At 38.2% G+C, this 14,828-nt stretch overlaps 1 protein-coding gene across 1 annotated transcript in view; it reads right to left on the bottom strand.

The window, feature by feature from the left end:
- Positions 1-9,350, bottom strand: part of LOC125150343 (complement C5-like) — an 89,300-nt gene extending 79,950 nt beyond the window's left edge. The window contains exons 1-3 of the mRNA XM_047830139.1: positions 9,286-9,350; positions 5,225-5,417; positions 2,209-2,371 (exon numbers count right to left, since the gene is read on the bottom strand). Coding sequence (XP_047686095.1) covers positions 2,209-2,371; positions 5,225-5,417; positions 9,286-9,350 — 421 coding nt within the window. The remainder of the gene's footprint in view (positions 1-2,208; positions 2,372-5,224; positions 5,418-9,285) is intronic.
- Positions 9,351-14,828: the final 5,478 nt, after the last annotated feature.

Genomic DNA, 14,828 nt, shown 5'->3' with positions numbered 1-14,828 from the left:
ACAGGCTTTAATATGGGCAGGAACGTAGTGTGAGAAAGCAGCTAGAAAGAGGTCAGTTTGACTGGTTTCCACAGATGAGGGGGAGCATGGTGGGTGATAAAGCTGGAGGGGAAGGCAGGACACAGGTTGTATGGAATTGAAGGATTTTGGCTAATATTCTGAAGTCCTTAACCTACAAAGCCTTGAAGACTTAAGCCTTTAGCCTTAAAGATGGCTCCACTAAATCCCTCAAGGATCTTCAGATTAAATGTGTGGATCAAGACATGAGAGCTAGAAATAACAAGATTTAATCAGTTCTAAGAGAATGACTTTTAAGTAATTTTTTTCTTCTGTGTAAATGAGGCTTTGTGCTATTCCACAGATCAAATAGTAATGGAAAACACTTCCCTAGTGCTTACTCTGAGCTAGGCATTGTCTTAAGTGCTTTATCCATATGAATTCACTTATCTCTTACAACGATTCTGTGAGGTAAGTTCTAGTATTATCTCTATTCTACAGATGAGGAAAGTGGGGCTCAGAGAGGTTGAGTAACACGTGCAGGGTCATAGAGCTCACAACAGCCCAAGCTGGGGTTTGAACCCAGACAATCTGGCTCCAGAGTGTCTAATCTCCTAAATTAGTCCTTTGATATAAGAGGAGGACAAGGGCAAAGATATGTCTGTTTCTAGGTATGATTATGTTTTAATGTTTGTTTTTGAGAGAGAGAGAGAAAGAGAGACAGAGTGTGAGTGGGTGAGGGGCAGAGAGAGAGGGAGACACAGAATTCGAAGCAGGCTCCAGGCTCCGAGCTTCTAGCCAGATGTGGGGCTCGAACTCACGGACTTCAAGATCATGACCTGAGCTGAAGTCGGTCGCTTAACCGACTGAGCCACCCAGGCACCCCAAGGTATGATTATGTCTTAAAGGGCCTAAGCTTTATGGGCTCTATGTACATACTAAGTCCTCTTTCTGGAGTCATGAGATGCTATCACTCTGCCAATGACAATCTGTCCAAGCTGACAGCAATATCCCACCCTTTCTAGGCCTTTCCTTTCTGAGCTTGTCTGAACAGGAACTCCTGCTGCAGTGGCCATGGTTAGGCCTGTTCCTTCCTACTACTGTCATCACCAACATCAACCAACATTTAGCAAGTATGCACTGTGTGAAAAGCGTTTCCACAAAGCTGGCTGGTCCCTCTACCCTTCCCCCTGTCCTTCACCAACAATAGCATTATTGAAAGTCCATAAACTCCCCTCCCACATGTAGCTCTCTTATAATGCTATCTTCGATGTACTCAAAAGTTAAGATTGGTGAGAAGAAGATACAGAGGAGTCAACTGACTGCAGACATGTGACCTTTATTCAGTTTTGAGAGACAGAGCGCAAGCAGGGGTGGGGCAGAGAGAGAGGGAGACACAGAATCCGAAGCAGGCTCCAGGCTCCGAGCTGTCAGCACAGAGCCTGACACGGGGCTTGAACTCACGAGCTGTGAGATCATGACCTAAGCCAAAGTCAGACACCCAACCAACTGAGCCACTCAGGCACCCCTACACTTTTTTGAGTTTTACTTTTGGTTCACTGGGAATAAATCCAGTCATCTATCAGTCATAGAATGTTGCCTGCTATCCTGCCCTTTCTCCCACTAACAGAGGAACCATGAATGTGAAGCAATATTCTATTAGAAACTTTCTTAAGTAGAGTCCCTCAGAAAATTAATATCCATATATCTGTTAGCTAATTTATTCTTTGCTGAATCATCTGATTCCCTAGGGTTGGATTTGTTTTCTGAATTTGAGGAATAGCTCCAAAGTCAAAGGAACTTTTTAAAAAATGAACATGGCTCCATAATAAATTATTTTCTCATTTCCAAAATTATATTTGCGATTACATCTTCTACTTGTTTAATAAATAAAATATAACCCAATATTTCGCAATTTTTAAAAAAGCTTTTTTTCTCCATGGAAACAACTAATGGGGCAGATTATATAATGGTTCATTTTGTACTTTCCATATGAATTTAAAATTTATACTTAAATGGCGTATTTAGTAATTTCTATATAAATTTTAGATTAAAATGCTATTTATAAATATAGAAGTCATTGGGAATTGAGACTCTTTTGATCAAGTGGGAAACTTGTGTCCATTTAATTTCAAGTGTAAAAAAAACCTCTACAGTATAATGTTAATCCCCCCCTCTCCACCACAGAGGAAGAGGCATCTTATACCCTACCTGACTGTTGTGGAGTGTAAACAGGCTTGTCTGTATGAATGAAGAGAAATCCATTGTCATAGGTTATTGGCACTTTTTTTGATCTTGAAAAATGCTTCGATACAACTTCCAAATACACATGTGAAACTGGGTTCTGTCCTCCAGACAACTGTTTGGGTTGTACCTGTTAAAGAAAATGTTGATGGACTATAGTTTTTAGGTTATAAAAACTGTTGATTTTCTGAGTCCTACTGTCATTTCAATAGAACAAAAAAATGGGTATGAGTATTAAACCATTTAAAAGTCGTAGAGGAGCCAGAATACTGAATAAATTTTACCCAAAATGTGTCACTGTCAAATATCATAGTCAGGATTTAGCCTTAAGCAATTAAAAGTCTTTTGGTTTCCATGTTTCCTAAATTTTATATACCCTTAATAAAGCTGCTACTATAGAAGCTTCCTAACAAACGTTCATTTCTTCAGCTCACTGGATTAGCCCATGCTCTCCACTCCCTCAGTCCCACATCCTGCCTGATGTTCAGGACACTTTGTACTCTCTCTATCCTTCTGCCCCCACGGGTTGACCTGCCTGCTTTCTCATTTGGTGTATGTAATTGTAATTACTTTACATACGTTTGCATGATATGCAAATATAATACATAAAGAGTAATAAAAGAAAGAAAAGTGTTTCTATGAAAACTCGGTCTTTGGAAACATGGGGTAAAAGTTAATCCCTAAAACCAACAGCCGTGGAATTAAATCTGTGAGATCACTGTCAAAGTTTGGAAGACAGTAAAAACCTATAAAGACTCTGCACTCAGATTGCTTTACAAGTGTCTTTACATTCTTTCTCCGCTTTAAAGAAACAGAAACTTTATAAACAAAGATGATTTGTTAAAGGTGCAATGCATAATAAATAAGATTTGACACTCCAACCAGGGTGCCCATGCTTAAAGAAAAGACCTTGGCACAACATCAAACAATTGGCAACAAAGATACATTACAATGTAAAATTAAATGCCGAAGACATGCATCAAATTTTATGATTGCCTACTTAATCTACTCTTTCAATTAACTATCTAAGTCTGGTCAAGTCATGAGCACTTTCTGTGATGATGGAAATGTTCAATATCTACATTGTCCGATATGGTAGCCGCCAGTCACGTGTCTATTTGAGCACTTGGAATGTGGTTATTGTGACTGATGAACTGAATTTTTTATTGCAGTTAAATTTGATTGATTTAAATTTAAAGGTAACAGCCACACATGTGTGGCCAGTGACATCAGACATAAGAGTGTCTACTGAAATTAATTGGGAAATTAATTTTAATTCTTAATAAACCTAGTAACTGGAAGTATTTAAGAGATTAGAGGATTTGCAGTCAAGAACATTAATGGAAAACTTCCTACATTTGGTTACAATTTATTTAGATCAGTGTTTCTCAAACTTGAATAATATACAGACTCCATTTAAAGGATAAAATGTGGGGTGCCTGGGTGGCTCAGTCAGTTAAGCATCCAACTCTGTTTTGGCTCAGGTCATTATCTCACGGTTTGTGAGTTCAAGCCCCACATCGAGTTCCGTGCTGACAGTGCGGAGCCTGCTTGAGATTCTCTCTTTCCCTCTCTCTCTGTCCCTCCCCCTCGCACTCTCTCTGTCTCTCTGTCTCTCAAAAATAAATAAATAAACTTAAAAAATTTTATAATGGATAAAATGTTCTGGAGGACTCTCAGTGCTGACTTTTTATTGTTTATAATATAATAAAAATTTATTTTTATTACAATGTTACTTAAATATGTAAAACCTCAGACCAGTGTAATCTTCTTATGCTTATGAGTTTTATATAATTATAAAACCAAAACAGATTTATGAAATAAATTCAAAATACTGAAAATCAATATAATTCTCATCTTAAGCTCTTTTGTTTTTTATTTTTATTAAAAAAAATTTTTTTTTCAACGTTTATTTATTTTTGGGACAGAGAGAGACAGAGCATGAACAGGGGAGGGGCAGAGAGAGAGGGAGACACAGAATTGGAAACAGGCTCCAGGCTCTGAGCCATCAGCCCAGAGCCTGACGCGGGGCTCGAACTCACGGACCACGAGATCGTGACCTGGCTGAAGTCGGACACTTAACCGACTGCGCCACCCAGGCGCCCCTATTTTTATTTTTTTTTAATTTTATTATTTTTAAGTAATCTCCACACCCAGCGTGGGGCTTGAACTCATAACCCCGAGATCACAAGTGCACAATCTACCGACCGAGCCAGCCAGGCACCCCTCTAATCTTAAGCTCTTTTAAAATTTCAAATATAAATTATTTTTTAAGGAGCTCATTTTAAAGAAACACTGGTCTAAATGAGCTTCAGAGCCCCTTCCACGTCTAGTTGTCTTTGATTTTCTGGTTGTTTACTTTTGAATCTATATCAGAATTTAAAACAGCATTTTGAGCAGGAAGTAATTTTTAGTGAGAATTTTAAATAAGAAATGGCTGCAAACACTACTCTAACCAAGGTACACTACAATATCTTCATAGAAGGAAAAGTTATTTGATCCAGAATGATACAGTTTGTCAATGGGAGCTGTTCACTCAGGTAACCAATAATTTTATTAGTTTGGGAAGCTATAATTGCAGAATATTGGAGTTCAAGCTAACAAATGTTCTATAGCATCGTTGGGGTTTTGTAGGCGGTGCATTACAGATCAAGATGCATATTCATATTTTTCAATTTCTTTGTAATGGTAATTTTCACAGTTAGCTAGTATTTTCACTTGATTTCCAAATATTTTTGCATTAATACAATTTTACTTTTCAATACGATCATTACAATTTACATATATTGCTCAAAAAGCAGATACAACTCTTCTATTTAGAGTTTTCTGTTTCATCCGTATTATCAGGGGTAACTGACATCATTTAATAATTACACAGTGGTGAGTGATAATAAATGGCCAAATCTCTACAACATTCAAAGTTGGTACACATTTTGTTGAGAATATTCTGTATGTATAAAGAAAATGAAGAATAAATACATACTGTTAAGACTGCAGAGTTTTGGAATTTGTTCTCCATGGATAAAGTAACATAGCCTGAAGAGTAACTAAATTTTTTATCAGGATAACTTTTAAGAGAGATTGTTGCATCAAATGCTTCGGTGTATCCATAAACTTGAATGACAATATTTTCAGATGCTCCAACACGGAATATTTTTGGCGCTGAAATGACATACCTGTTGAAACAGGACAAAAAAAGGGCCGTTATCTTTAGGTGATTGCATTTCGTCGTGTTTCTTATTTTTTCATCTCACTTGAGAAATTCAAATAGGCACATTTTCTCAAAAGTGGTATTTTTAAATCAAAGTTTATTAGTGATCTATGATAATTTCGGCCTGGCTTCCAAGAAGAAGAAGCTTGGAATTAAGACTTGAGAAACAGAGCTGGAGATTTAGTTAGCATTTAGAAAGTTACTAATAACACTTTCCCTGAGCCGCCGCAGCAAAGAGAGACTCTGAATGCTGTTGACTGGAATATGTACCTAGGGTCAATATATTTACTGAACGAAGAAGAAGGCGACAAAGGCACCAGGGATTGAATTCCAGTCTGTCATCTACTGGTTGAGTGACCATGGTAAAGTCACTAACCCTTTCTAAGACCAAAATAATTTACCTGTGAAAATATCACCTTCTTTACCAGCTTGCAGTAAGGACTAAATGAGAATATGTATATGAAAACACCTAGCGTGCTTAGTACTTGATAAATGTTAAGTTTCCTTAATTTGACTAAAATGAGTTAAAAGCTATTCCCAGTATTGTTTTTCACATGGTTTATACAAGAATGCAAATGATTCTATATAGGTTTTTGAAATAAATTTTTTAAATGTGTGTATTTTCATTGGTTTATTATAAGAACACTTACAAATATAAACTCTTAGTTGTATTTCATGAAAGTGGCTAATTTGGATAGTGAGAGCCATATGTGTGATTACACAGGAAAAGAAAAGTGTGCTCCAACCCAAAAGGTCACAGTGACGGACTAATTCAAGTGGCCGAACAGGCCTGGAGGCCACCTGCCACGGCACCTGGCAGAATTATTGCGGGCCCCTGTCAACAATATGACGTTTAAAAAGTCAGGAAGTCTTTGGTAACAAATGAAATTAATTTGGAAACAATTAAGTCCTTTTAAAGCATCTGGCAGCAAATTGTAAACGAGGGAAAAGATCTCCAGATTTCCAACCGTCATCTGAATTCCTCAAATGCTTACCCAGGAAGAAGAGGAAATGAGAAAAGTTAAGTTTTGCTGATAATAAGATACATTTCCTGAAATCTGTGCTAGGTACTGTTTTAACAACTCGATAGATAGATAGGTAGATAGATATACTCACTTGGTGCTACAACCACTCTGTGAGGAAGATCTTATTATTACTCCCATTTTACAGATGAAGAAACTGATAATTTACTTGCCGAAGGTCACACAGTTAAGTTACAGAATTAGGAATTGAACCCAAGCAGCCCGTTTCCTGGGTTAACAATTTCAATTGCTATACTAAACTAGATAGCAAGAGTCATGCAATCTGAAAAATCTAGAAAAATACGCTATTTTAATTTCAGCATTCTCGTAAGTTTTATCTTTTTCAGTTTCATATTGTTTTAATTTTGAATTGTCCATGTGGTGGTGGTGGTGGTGGTGATAAAACATAAAGTATTCAGTATTTAGAAGTCCCTAAAAGATGGCTTTGGAATCACCCTTCAGACAGATTCTGGTCTTTATTGGCTTATCAGTACCACAATCTATTTACATAAAAAAATCATTCTTAAAAAAATATATCCTACTTTTCTTATTTTCTTTCAACAGTTTAAGAGGGTCAGGCCAGGGACGCCTGGGTGGCTCAATTGGTTAAGTGTCTGGCTCTTGGTTTTGGCCCAGGTCATGATCTCATGGTTTGTGAGTTTGAGCACCACATTGGACTCTCCACTGACAGTGGAGAGCCTGCTTGGGATTCTCTCTTCCCCTGCCGCTACCCCACTCGCTCTCTCTGTCTCTCTCAAAATAAATAAATTAATTAAAAATATTTTAAAAAGAAAAGAAGATCAGGCCACTGAGCTTGCAGAGAGGCAAAAATATGACTTTGGCCTCTACCTGGAATACTCTTTCCCCAGATATTTGCATAATTTGCTTCCTCTCACTTTCTACAACTTTGGGGTAAGGCCCCATCATTTCTTTATCCTCTGACTCTATTTTTTTCTTCCTTGTACTGATAGCCACCTAATATTATTCATTCATTCATTGGTTCATTCATCCACCCATCATTTGCTTCTCCCACTAGAATGCAAGCTTTATACCACCTATTACATCCCCAGTGCCTATCACATGGTAGGTGCTCGATAAATTTTGTTGAATCAAGCAGTCAAATTAATTATATTGTTCGCTATGCTGTAAACAGCACACTGTCATTTTTTCAGAGAAAGAAAGGAGATGCTTATTAAGGGCCAGTACGGTGTAGTAGAAAGAATTCAGAATCATGAGACCCAGGTTCTAGTCCTAATTCTACTACTAATTTGAAGTCACTTAATCTCAATCTTCCTGAACTTTTGCCACTTGCCTCTCAAAAGCGAGTATATAAAAACTACTGAGGGAAGGGGGTAAGACTGTGGCCATGTGAGAAAATCAGATAGGGGTTGGAGAGTGTTGTAAATTTATGACATCCTGAGTATACATTTATATTTATCTTTTCTTTTCTTTTTTTTTAAAACTTTTTTAACGTTTATTTATTTTTGGGACAGAGAGAGACAGAGCATGAACGGGGGAGGGGAAGAGAGAGAGGGAGACACAGAATCGGAAACAGGCTCCAGGCTCTGAGCCATCAGCCCAGAGCCCGACGTGGGGCTCGAACTCACGGACCGCGAGATCGTGACCTGGCTGAAGTCGGACGCTTAACCGACTGCGCCACCCAGGCGCCCCTATATTTATATTTTCAATATTTATGTATACATTTATGACAAAATGAAAAAAAGGAAAAAGCAAACCAAAGTGGAAAAAAAAAAAAGAATCCTTAATACAAGCCCTGCTTTTGTCTCCCTCAAGCAGCATGATCTTTGGCAAGTCACTTTCCCCTCTGTCTGGGTTTAGCCTTATATGTGAAATAAGTAGGTTCAATTAGATACTTTCCAGTTCCTTTTCGGTACTAAAATGCTATTTCTAGATACAAAATCATTTATTTATTTATTTAGAGGGAGTGAGAGTGAGCATGAGCGGGAGAGGGACAGAGAGGGAGACAGAATCCCAAGCAGGTTCCACGCTGTCAGTGCAGAGCCTGACCCATAACCTGAGTTGAAATCAAGAGTTGGATGCTTCACTGAGCCACCCAGGTGCCCCCAAAATCAGTATTTTTTTTAACATTTATTTATTTTTGAGTGGCAGAGTGAGACAGAGCATGAGCAGGGGAGGGGAAAAAAGAGAGGGGGACACAGAATCTGAGGCAGGCTCCAGGCTCTGAGCTGTCAGCACAGAGCCCGACGTGGGGCTTGAACGCATGAACCTCGAGATCGTGACCTGAGCCGAAGTCAGATGCTTTACTGAATGAGTCCCCCAGGCGCCCCCAAGCCAGTATTTTTTAAGAAATACTTTAAAATGCACAATATTTCTATAACACCAAAATTTGTGAAGAATTAATTCATAAATTTAGAAACAGTTACAATAGGTTTTCAAATCACAGTATTAGAATTGACCTCAAAGTAACATGTGCTTTACTATGTACAATAAGTACATGGAATATACAAAGAAAATTATGAACCAAATAGAAATAAGCAATCAATGGCAAGAAAGTTTATTATCTTGAGTTTATTTTCTGCTCTTCTGAAGAGGAATTCAAACAATCACTTATGTAGATTTTTATAAATAAGAATCCCATAAAGCTGCTGTGTTGTAAGCCACTCCTCAAATCAAAATGCTTCCATGACTTTCTCATTCAGAGGTGAGACTATTCACCAGGTGCTCTAGGAAGTAGAAAGTTATTTTCAAATTAGCACCATCTACTGAATTTATTTTTCACTCATCACAACTAAGATGCATTGATAAATGAAGATGGGTTCTTTTACTTACGTTTGTTCCTGTCCCCAACTTTTACCCAGGAAGATTAAAAAAACAAGTATGCCCCAAAGGCCCATGGCTGGAGGTATCAGTAAACTATGGATATAACCTTTTTGAAGCTACTCTCCTTTTAAATAAACTGAGATTGAAGAATTTGGGTACATTAGTTTACTGGTTAATTATTAATGTCAGAAAGAGGGACTTTTAAGTCGGAAAACTAAAATCAGAACTGAAAAACACCCTTTAATGCCCAGATGCCGAGGTAGGAGATCTTTTAGAAAGGGATTTACACCTAGAGATTTATTTTGATTAATACAAATAAGGAGATTCTAACATGGGAATTTGACAGTAGAATGAATGGCTCAAAGCTAGAAGCCAGTAGATCTCTTTGCCTTTGGCCTTATCCCTTTTAACCAGGACACCTGCTCTGAAGTTGTATCAATCTGTGAGCATGCCTCTGATAAATCTATATGCTCTGATACTGACAGAGACCCACCAGGATTCAATTTCAAAATGAGAAGATTTTAGGATAGGTCTGGTTTAGACAAGGCTCATGAAGTAATCTTTCTAGAGAAATCCTGAGTGGTCGTGTCATTGGCACTGGAAATGGCCTAAGGATAAGACAGATCTTCAGAGAAGCTCTATGGAATTGTTCCTTGGTCTGTCCCAGTCTACAGAAGACGCTGAACATTAGGTAGAGGAAAGATTGTGATAGGCAATGAAAATGCCATGCTGAGGACACTGGCAATGTTTTCTAGGAAATAACCCATCAAATACTTTTCTATTTAGCAGGGAATGGATATCCTCCAATATCTATTAATTCATATGACACAAATTCCAAATTTGCATTCATTCAGATGCAGAATATCTTTTTTTAAAAATAAACTCATGTTTATACCTTTCAATGAAGATTTTAATAATTTTAATAGAAGACCTGAAGAAAAAAAAGCTTCCTATAACAAACAAGTCTATTAACTTAGAATGAAATAAAATTTTATCTTTGAGATTTGTATGTTTTATGTTTGCTAGAAAAAAATTTATGTACAATCTTCCTTATATTTGTACTCATCTACCTTAGTACCTAATAGGTACTTTATTCTAAAGTAACAGAACCAATTTCTCTAGACATTTTTTAATTATTCAGATGTTTTAGGGTCACATTGGCATTCATTGCTTTGAATAAATAAGGTTTTAACCTTACCAACATTTTAGTACTAAACTCATTAGAAAAATGTCACACAAAAGAGAATTTGATATACAAATTTCACCAAAGATATTTCTTGCATGTTATTGAGGTGATAAAAAAAATCTTCCATGATTGTCTGACAATCTAGTACATTTATTTCAAAAGGGAATCTGTGAAATGATTAAACTGGGTTACGAAAGATGGGTCAAGTTAAAACAAACAAAGTCCTTTTGCCATCATTTTCGGGAAAAGATACTTAGGAGAAAACAAGAATACTCAAATCATCGTAGATATCTGTGTTTTAAGCCCAAGGAAGTTTGCTTGTATTATAGAATCAATAGTGATAAATGATATTTGCAAACATTTGCAAGCATTTCCAAACATATTGGCATATTTCTGTGAAAGAAAACACTTTTTATTTTTTTTTTGATTTAAAAAAAAATTTTTTTTTAACCTTTATTTTTGAGACAGAGAGAGACAGAGCACGAACGGGGGAGGGTCAGAGAGAGGGAGACACAGAATCCGAAGCAGGCTCCAGGCTCTGAGCTGTCAGCACAGAGCCCGACGCGGGGCTCGAGCCCACAGACCGCAAGATCATGACCTGAGCTGAAGTCAGACGCTTAACTGACTGAGCCACCCAGGCACCCCGAAAACACTTTTTTAAAATAATGGATCTCAGAGGTCCCCACTAAAACCAAAATTCAATTCATAGATTTTCAAGTGTGTTTGAAACTTTTTAACTGCCTTTTAAACATGGCTCAGAGGTGGATTCTTCTTCACAATGTTGACTTTCAGGGGTAGTTTTTAGCTTTTATACAAATATGCAACTCTAAAAGAGGAGAATCCAAGTCTGGCAGAAACTTTGCTGGTCATCTGGCCTTCCTGCTAATGCCATGTTGATTCTACCCTCAGGACAGAGCCCACATGACTTCACTTAGTTCACAAGGCCCCTCCTGATCTGGATTCTACTTGATTCTTCAGCCTCAATGTTTCCCTTCTTCACTCCAGTCAAATAGCGTAATTCCTTATTATTATTCTCGGAAGTCACCATGATATGAAGGTGTTCCTACCACCTAAATAGTCAGCCCAATACTATCACCATTATTCTTAACTTATTTATATCCTCAAGTTGGTGTGTCATCAGAAATATGGGATATATATGGGTTAGTGCTACCAGCACTGAAGAATGCAGCCCACTCAGTCTATTTATAACAGCCGCGTGAGAGGGAATATTGGGGTACAAACTACAACTAATTGGGAACCTCATATATAAATATCCCTCCTTAGTCACTTGTCTTCCTATATATTTAAATGGATTTTTAAAAGTTTATTTATTTATTTTGAGAAAGAGAGAGAGTGAGCATGAGTGGGGAAGGGGCAGAGAGGAAGAGAGGGAGAATTCCAAGCAGATGTGGGGCTCGAACTCACAAGCCCTGAGATCGTGACCTGAGCTGAAACCAAGAGCTGGGCACTTAACTGACTGAGCCATCCAGGTGCTCCTATTTAAATGGATTAAAAAAAAACACTTAGCTACAATAGTTTACTGAAACAAAGTCTTGACAAAAATTCCAATGTGTAAAACAGTTGGAGTAGAGGTGCTTTGAGAGAAGCACAGTGGGGTGCAGGCTGTCTGCCTGTCTCCCCCAGGTGCACCCCCAGGTGGCCCTTGAGGAGGCTTAATGGGAACTCTGGGGTCCCTGGGCGCATGGTTTAAAAATTGTTGACTTGAAGTACCAACAACCTCTTCCAAGCGTTCTTGCTTCACTTGGTCCTTTCCCGTTACTTCTACTAACATCTCCAAGTCCAGCTTGAAATTAGTTTTTCAGTTGATCAGGCCAAAGGAGAAACTAATCTCTTTTTCATCTCGTGCCCAAGAGCCACTGCTTTAGCTGCAAATTAAAATTCCTCTCCCAAGTGACTTGGGCTGTCAACACCAAGTCCTCTATAAGTCCCTTGTTCCTTCACAATCCTGTGCTTGTATCCTACAGCCAAGACCCCAGTACCCCAACATTGCTCAGCAATTCACCACAAGCTCCAAGAGGCTTGGTAGAGGATAATGGAAAGGTCGAAACTCTAGGTATATACCCCAGAAAATGTGCACACATTTGCCTAAAGAGACTAGCACGGGAATGCTCTTTGTAGCATTATTTGTCATAGCAAAATTTGGCAGCAACCTAGAACAATAGAAAAACGGTAAATACCTGACTGTATTTTCATGCAATGGAAAGCAATGTTGGCTGATAAAACCAATCTGCAAAATGACACAAAGACCATAATAACACGAACATAAATTTAAAAAAATGCAAAGCAATGTTATGGCCTATAGACATTTACATCAGTAGTAATAACATAAACATGATTGTGAAAGATAAATACTGCATCAGGATAAACAGTAATGTCTGGGAAGGGAAGGAGAATGGGGGAAGGTATAGGAAAAAGGTACACAGACTGTATCCCTTATGTTTTGTTTTAAAGGAAGTTCTGAAGTCAGTATGGCAATATTTTACAAATAATTCAGGGGAGTTTCGCAGTAGTTATACTGGTGTTTGATACATCACTCACTGTACTTTTCTAAAAGTTTGAAATATTTCATTGAAAAAAAAGAAAGGATGGTTTGAAGTGAGGCAGGCTCGAACTCAAATCCTGACTGCCTATCTAGGGATGGGATCTTGGCCAAATTAAGATCCACTTTCATTGTCTATAAAATCAAATGATAATTCTTCATAGAGCCGATGGGAGAATGATATGAAACATGTATGTAGTTCTTGACACATAGCATGAATCTGAGAATGGTCACTGTTCTTCTTATTGGCTAGGACAGACTTATGACCTTCTACTCTTTTTTTTGAAATATGTGCACAGCATCATGGCAATCTGTATTTGATACAGTTTTATTTTCCTGGCCGCTGCCGGGCAGACCACAACACCAACGGTAGCATGACTCTCAGGATGAAAGGTTATCTTTATCATCGAACCCAGCAGATTTTGCTTCCCACTTCTTTTGTTTGTCAACTGTCAATTAAAGGTCTGGGATTAGATGACTAACATCTTAAGAATCTATCTAATTGCTACATCCTGAGAGTCTGATAGCCTAACTTAGTGAGCAAAGGAGCACAAAAAGGTTTCCATGGACCAGAACCTTTTTAGAAGGCATTTAAAGAAAATTTTCTTTTGTTTATGACATTAATTTCCATTAGCAGATTATGTGTACCCTACTATTTTCCTTATAAACCATAAGAAGTCTTTGCTCAAAAAGGTCCTCCTCACTGTGACCCTTATGAAAGATACTGTTTGAAGCATTTTCTTATTTCGCAGGAGGAGGTTTAGTAATTAAGAAGGAAAGCAATAGGGGCACCTGGGTGGCTCAGTTGGTTAAGTGTCCAACTCTTGATTTCGTCAGCTCAGGTCATGATCTAACAGGTTCATGAGATCGAGCTTCATGTCTCTCTCTCCCTCTCTCTCTGCGCTTCCTCCACCTGTGAGCATGCACACACACTCTCTCTCTCTCTCAAAATAAGTGAATATTTTTTTTTAAAAGGAAGGAAGGGCATAAATGTTAATTCACCATCTCAACAAGACCTATTGAACTCCAGTGAATTTTAATAGGTGCTTTGTGAGAGCCAGACATAGAGGACATGTTCTCAACTTTTAAAGAACTTACCCAAATAATGACAACGTAATAGCCACCGATTACTAGCTCCTAACGTGTATCCATTATTGCGATAATGAAGTTACACAAATGGTCTCTGATCTGCACAACCATTCTGAAGGGTGCTATAACCTTCAGGTCACCAATGAAGAAACTGAGGCTCAGAAAAATATAGTGGTTTGCCTCAGGGAACACATCTAATAACTAGCAGAGATGGGGATTTGATTGTGGTAGGGTCAGTAGGAAAAAGACATACCAAACCAGGCTGCAGTCTTAGCTTCTCTTTGACCCCTCCTCCAGCTATTTGTAATTGATTCTCCATTTTATAAACTCTGTAATACTTTATACAGCCTGATCCACACATTCTGATTTTTATTTACACACCATTGTAAATTCTAGACAAAGGCTCAAAGGTACTACATGGGAACAGGTATGACATTAAGTGAAGGACTAATCTGACTTCTGTCCGGTTCTCTCTTCCTCACGGGGTGCTGAGGTAAGACTAGCTGATCAGACAACCAGGCAGATGGTAGACTGGGGAGATGACCTGACAAGGCTAGAGGTAGGTACAGCCAGAGAACAACCAGGTAAGCCACACCCTAGGGAACACAGCGATTCAAATCCAAGGATGGATGATCTTGTATTTAGGTCCTTGGGAGAACCCAAGTCAAAATGACCCAGCTAAGGCATTCCTGAATCCCTGCCATTACCTAGCAACAC

This window comes from Prionailurus viverrinus, chromosome D4 (genome assembly GCF_022837055.1).
Source record: "Prionailurus viverrinus isolate Anna chromosome D4, UM_Priviv_1.0, whole genome shotgun sequence".
NCBI classification, from domain to species: domain Eukaryota; kingdom Metazoa; phylum Chordata; class Mammalia; order Carnivora; family Felidae; genus Prionailurus; species Prionailurus viverrinus.
This window is presented reverse-complemented; position numbering and strand designations above follow the sequence as displayed.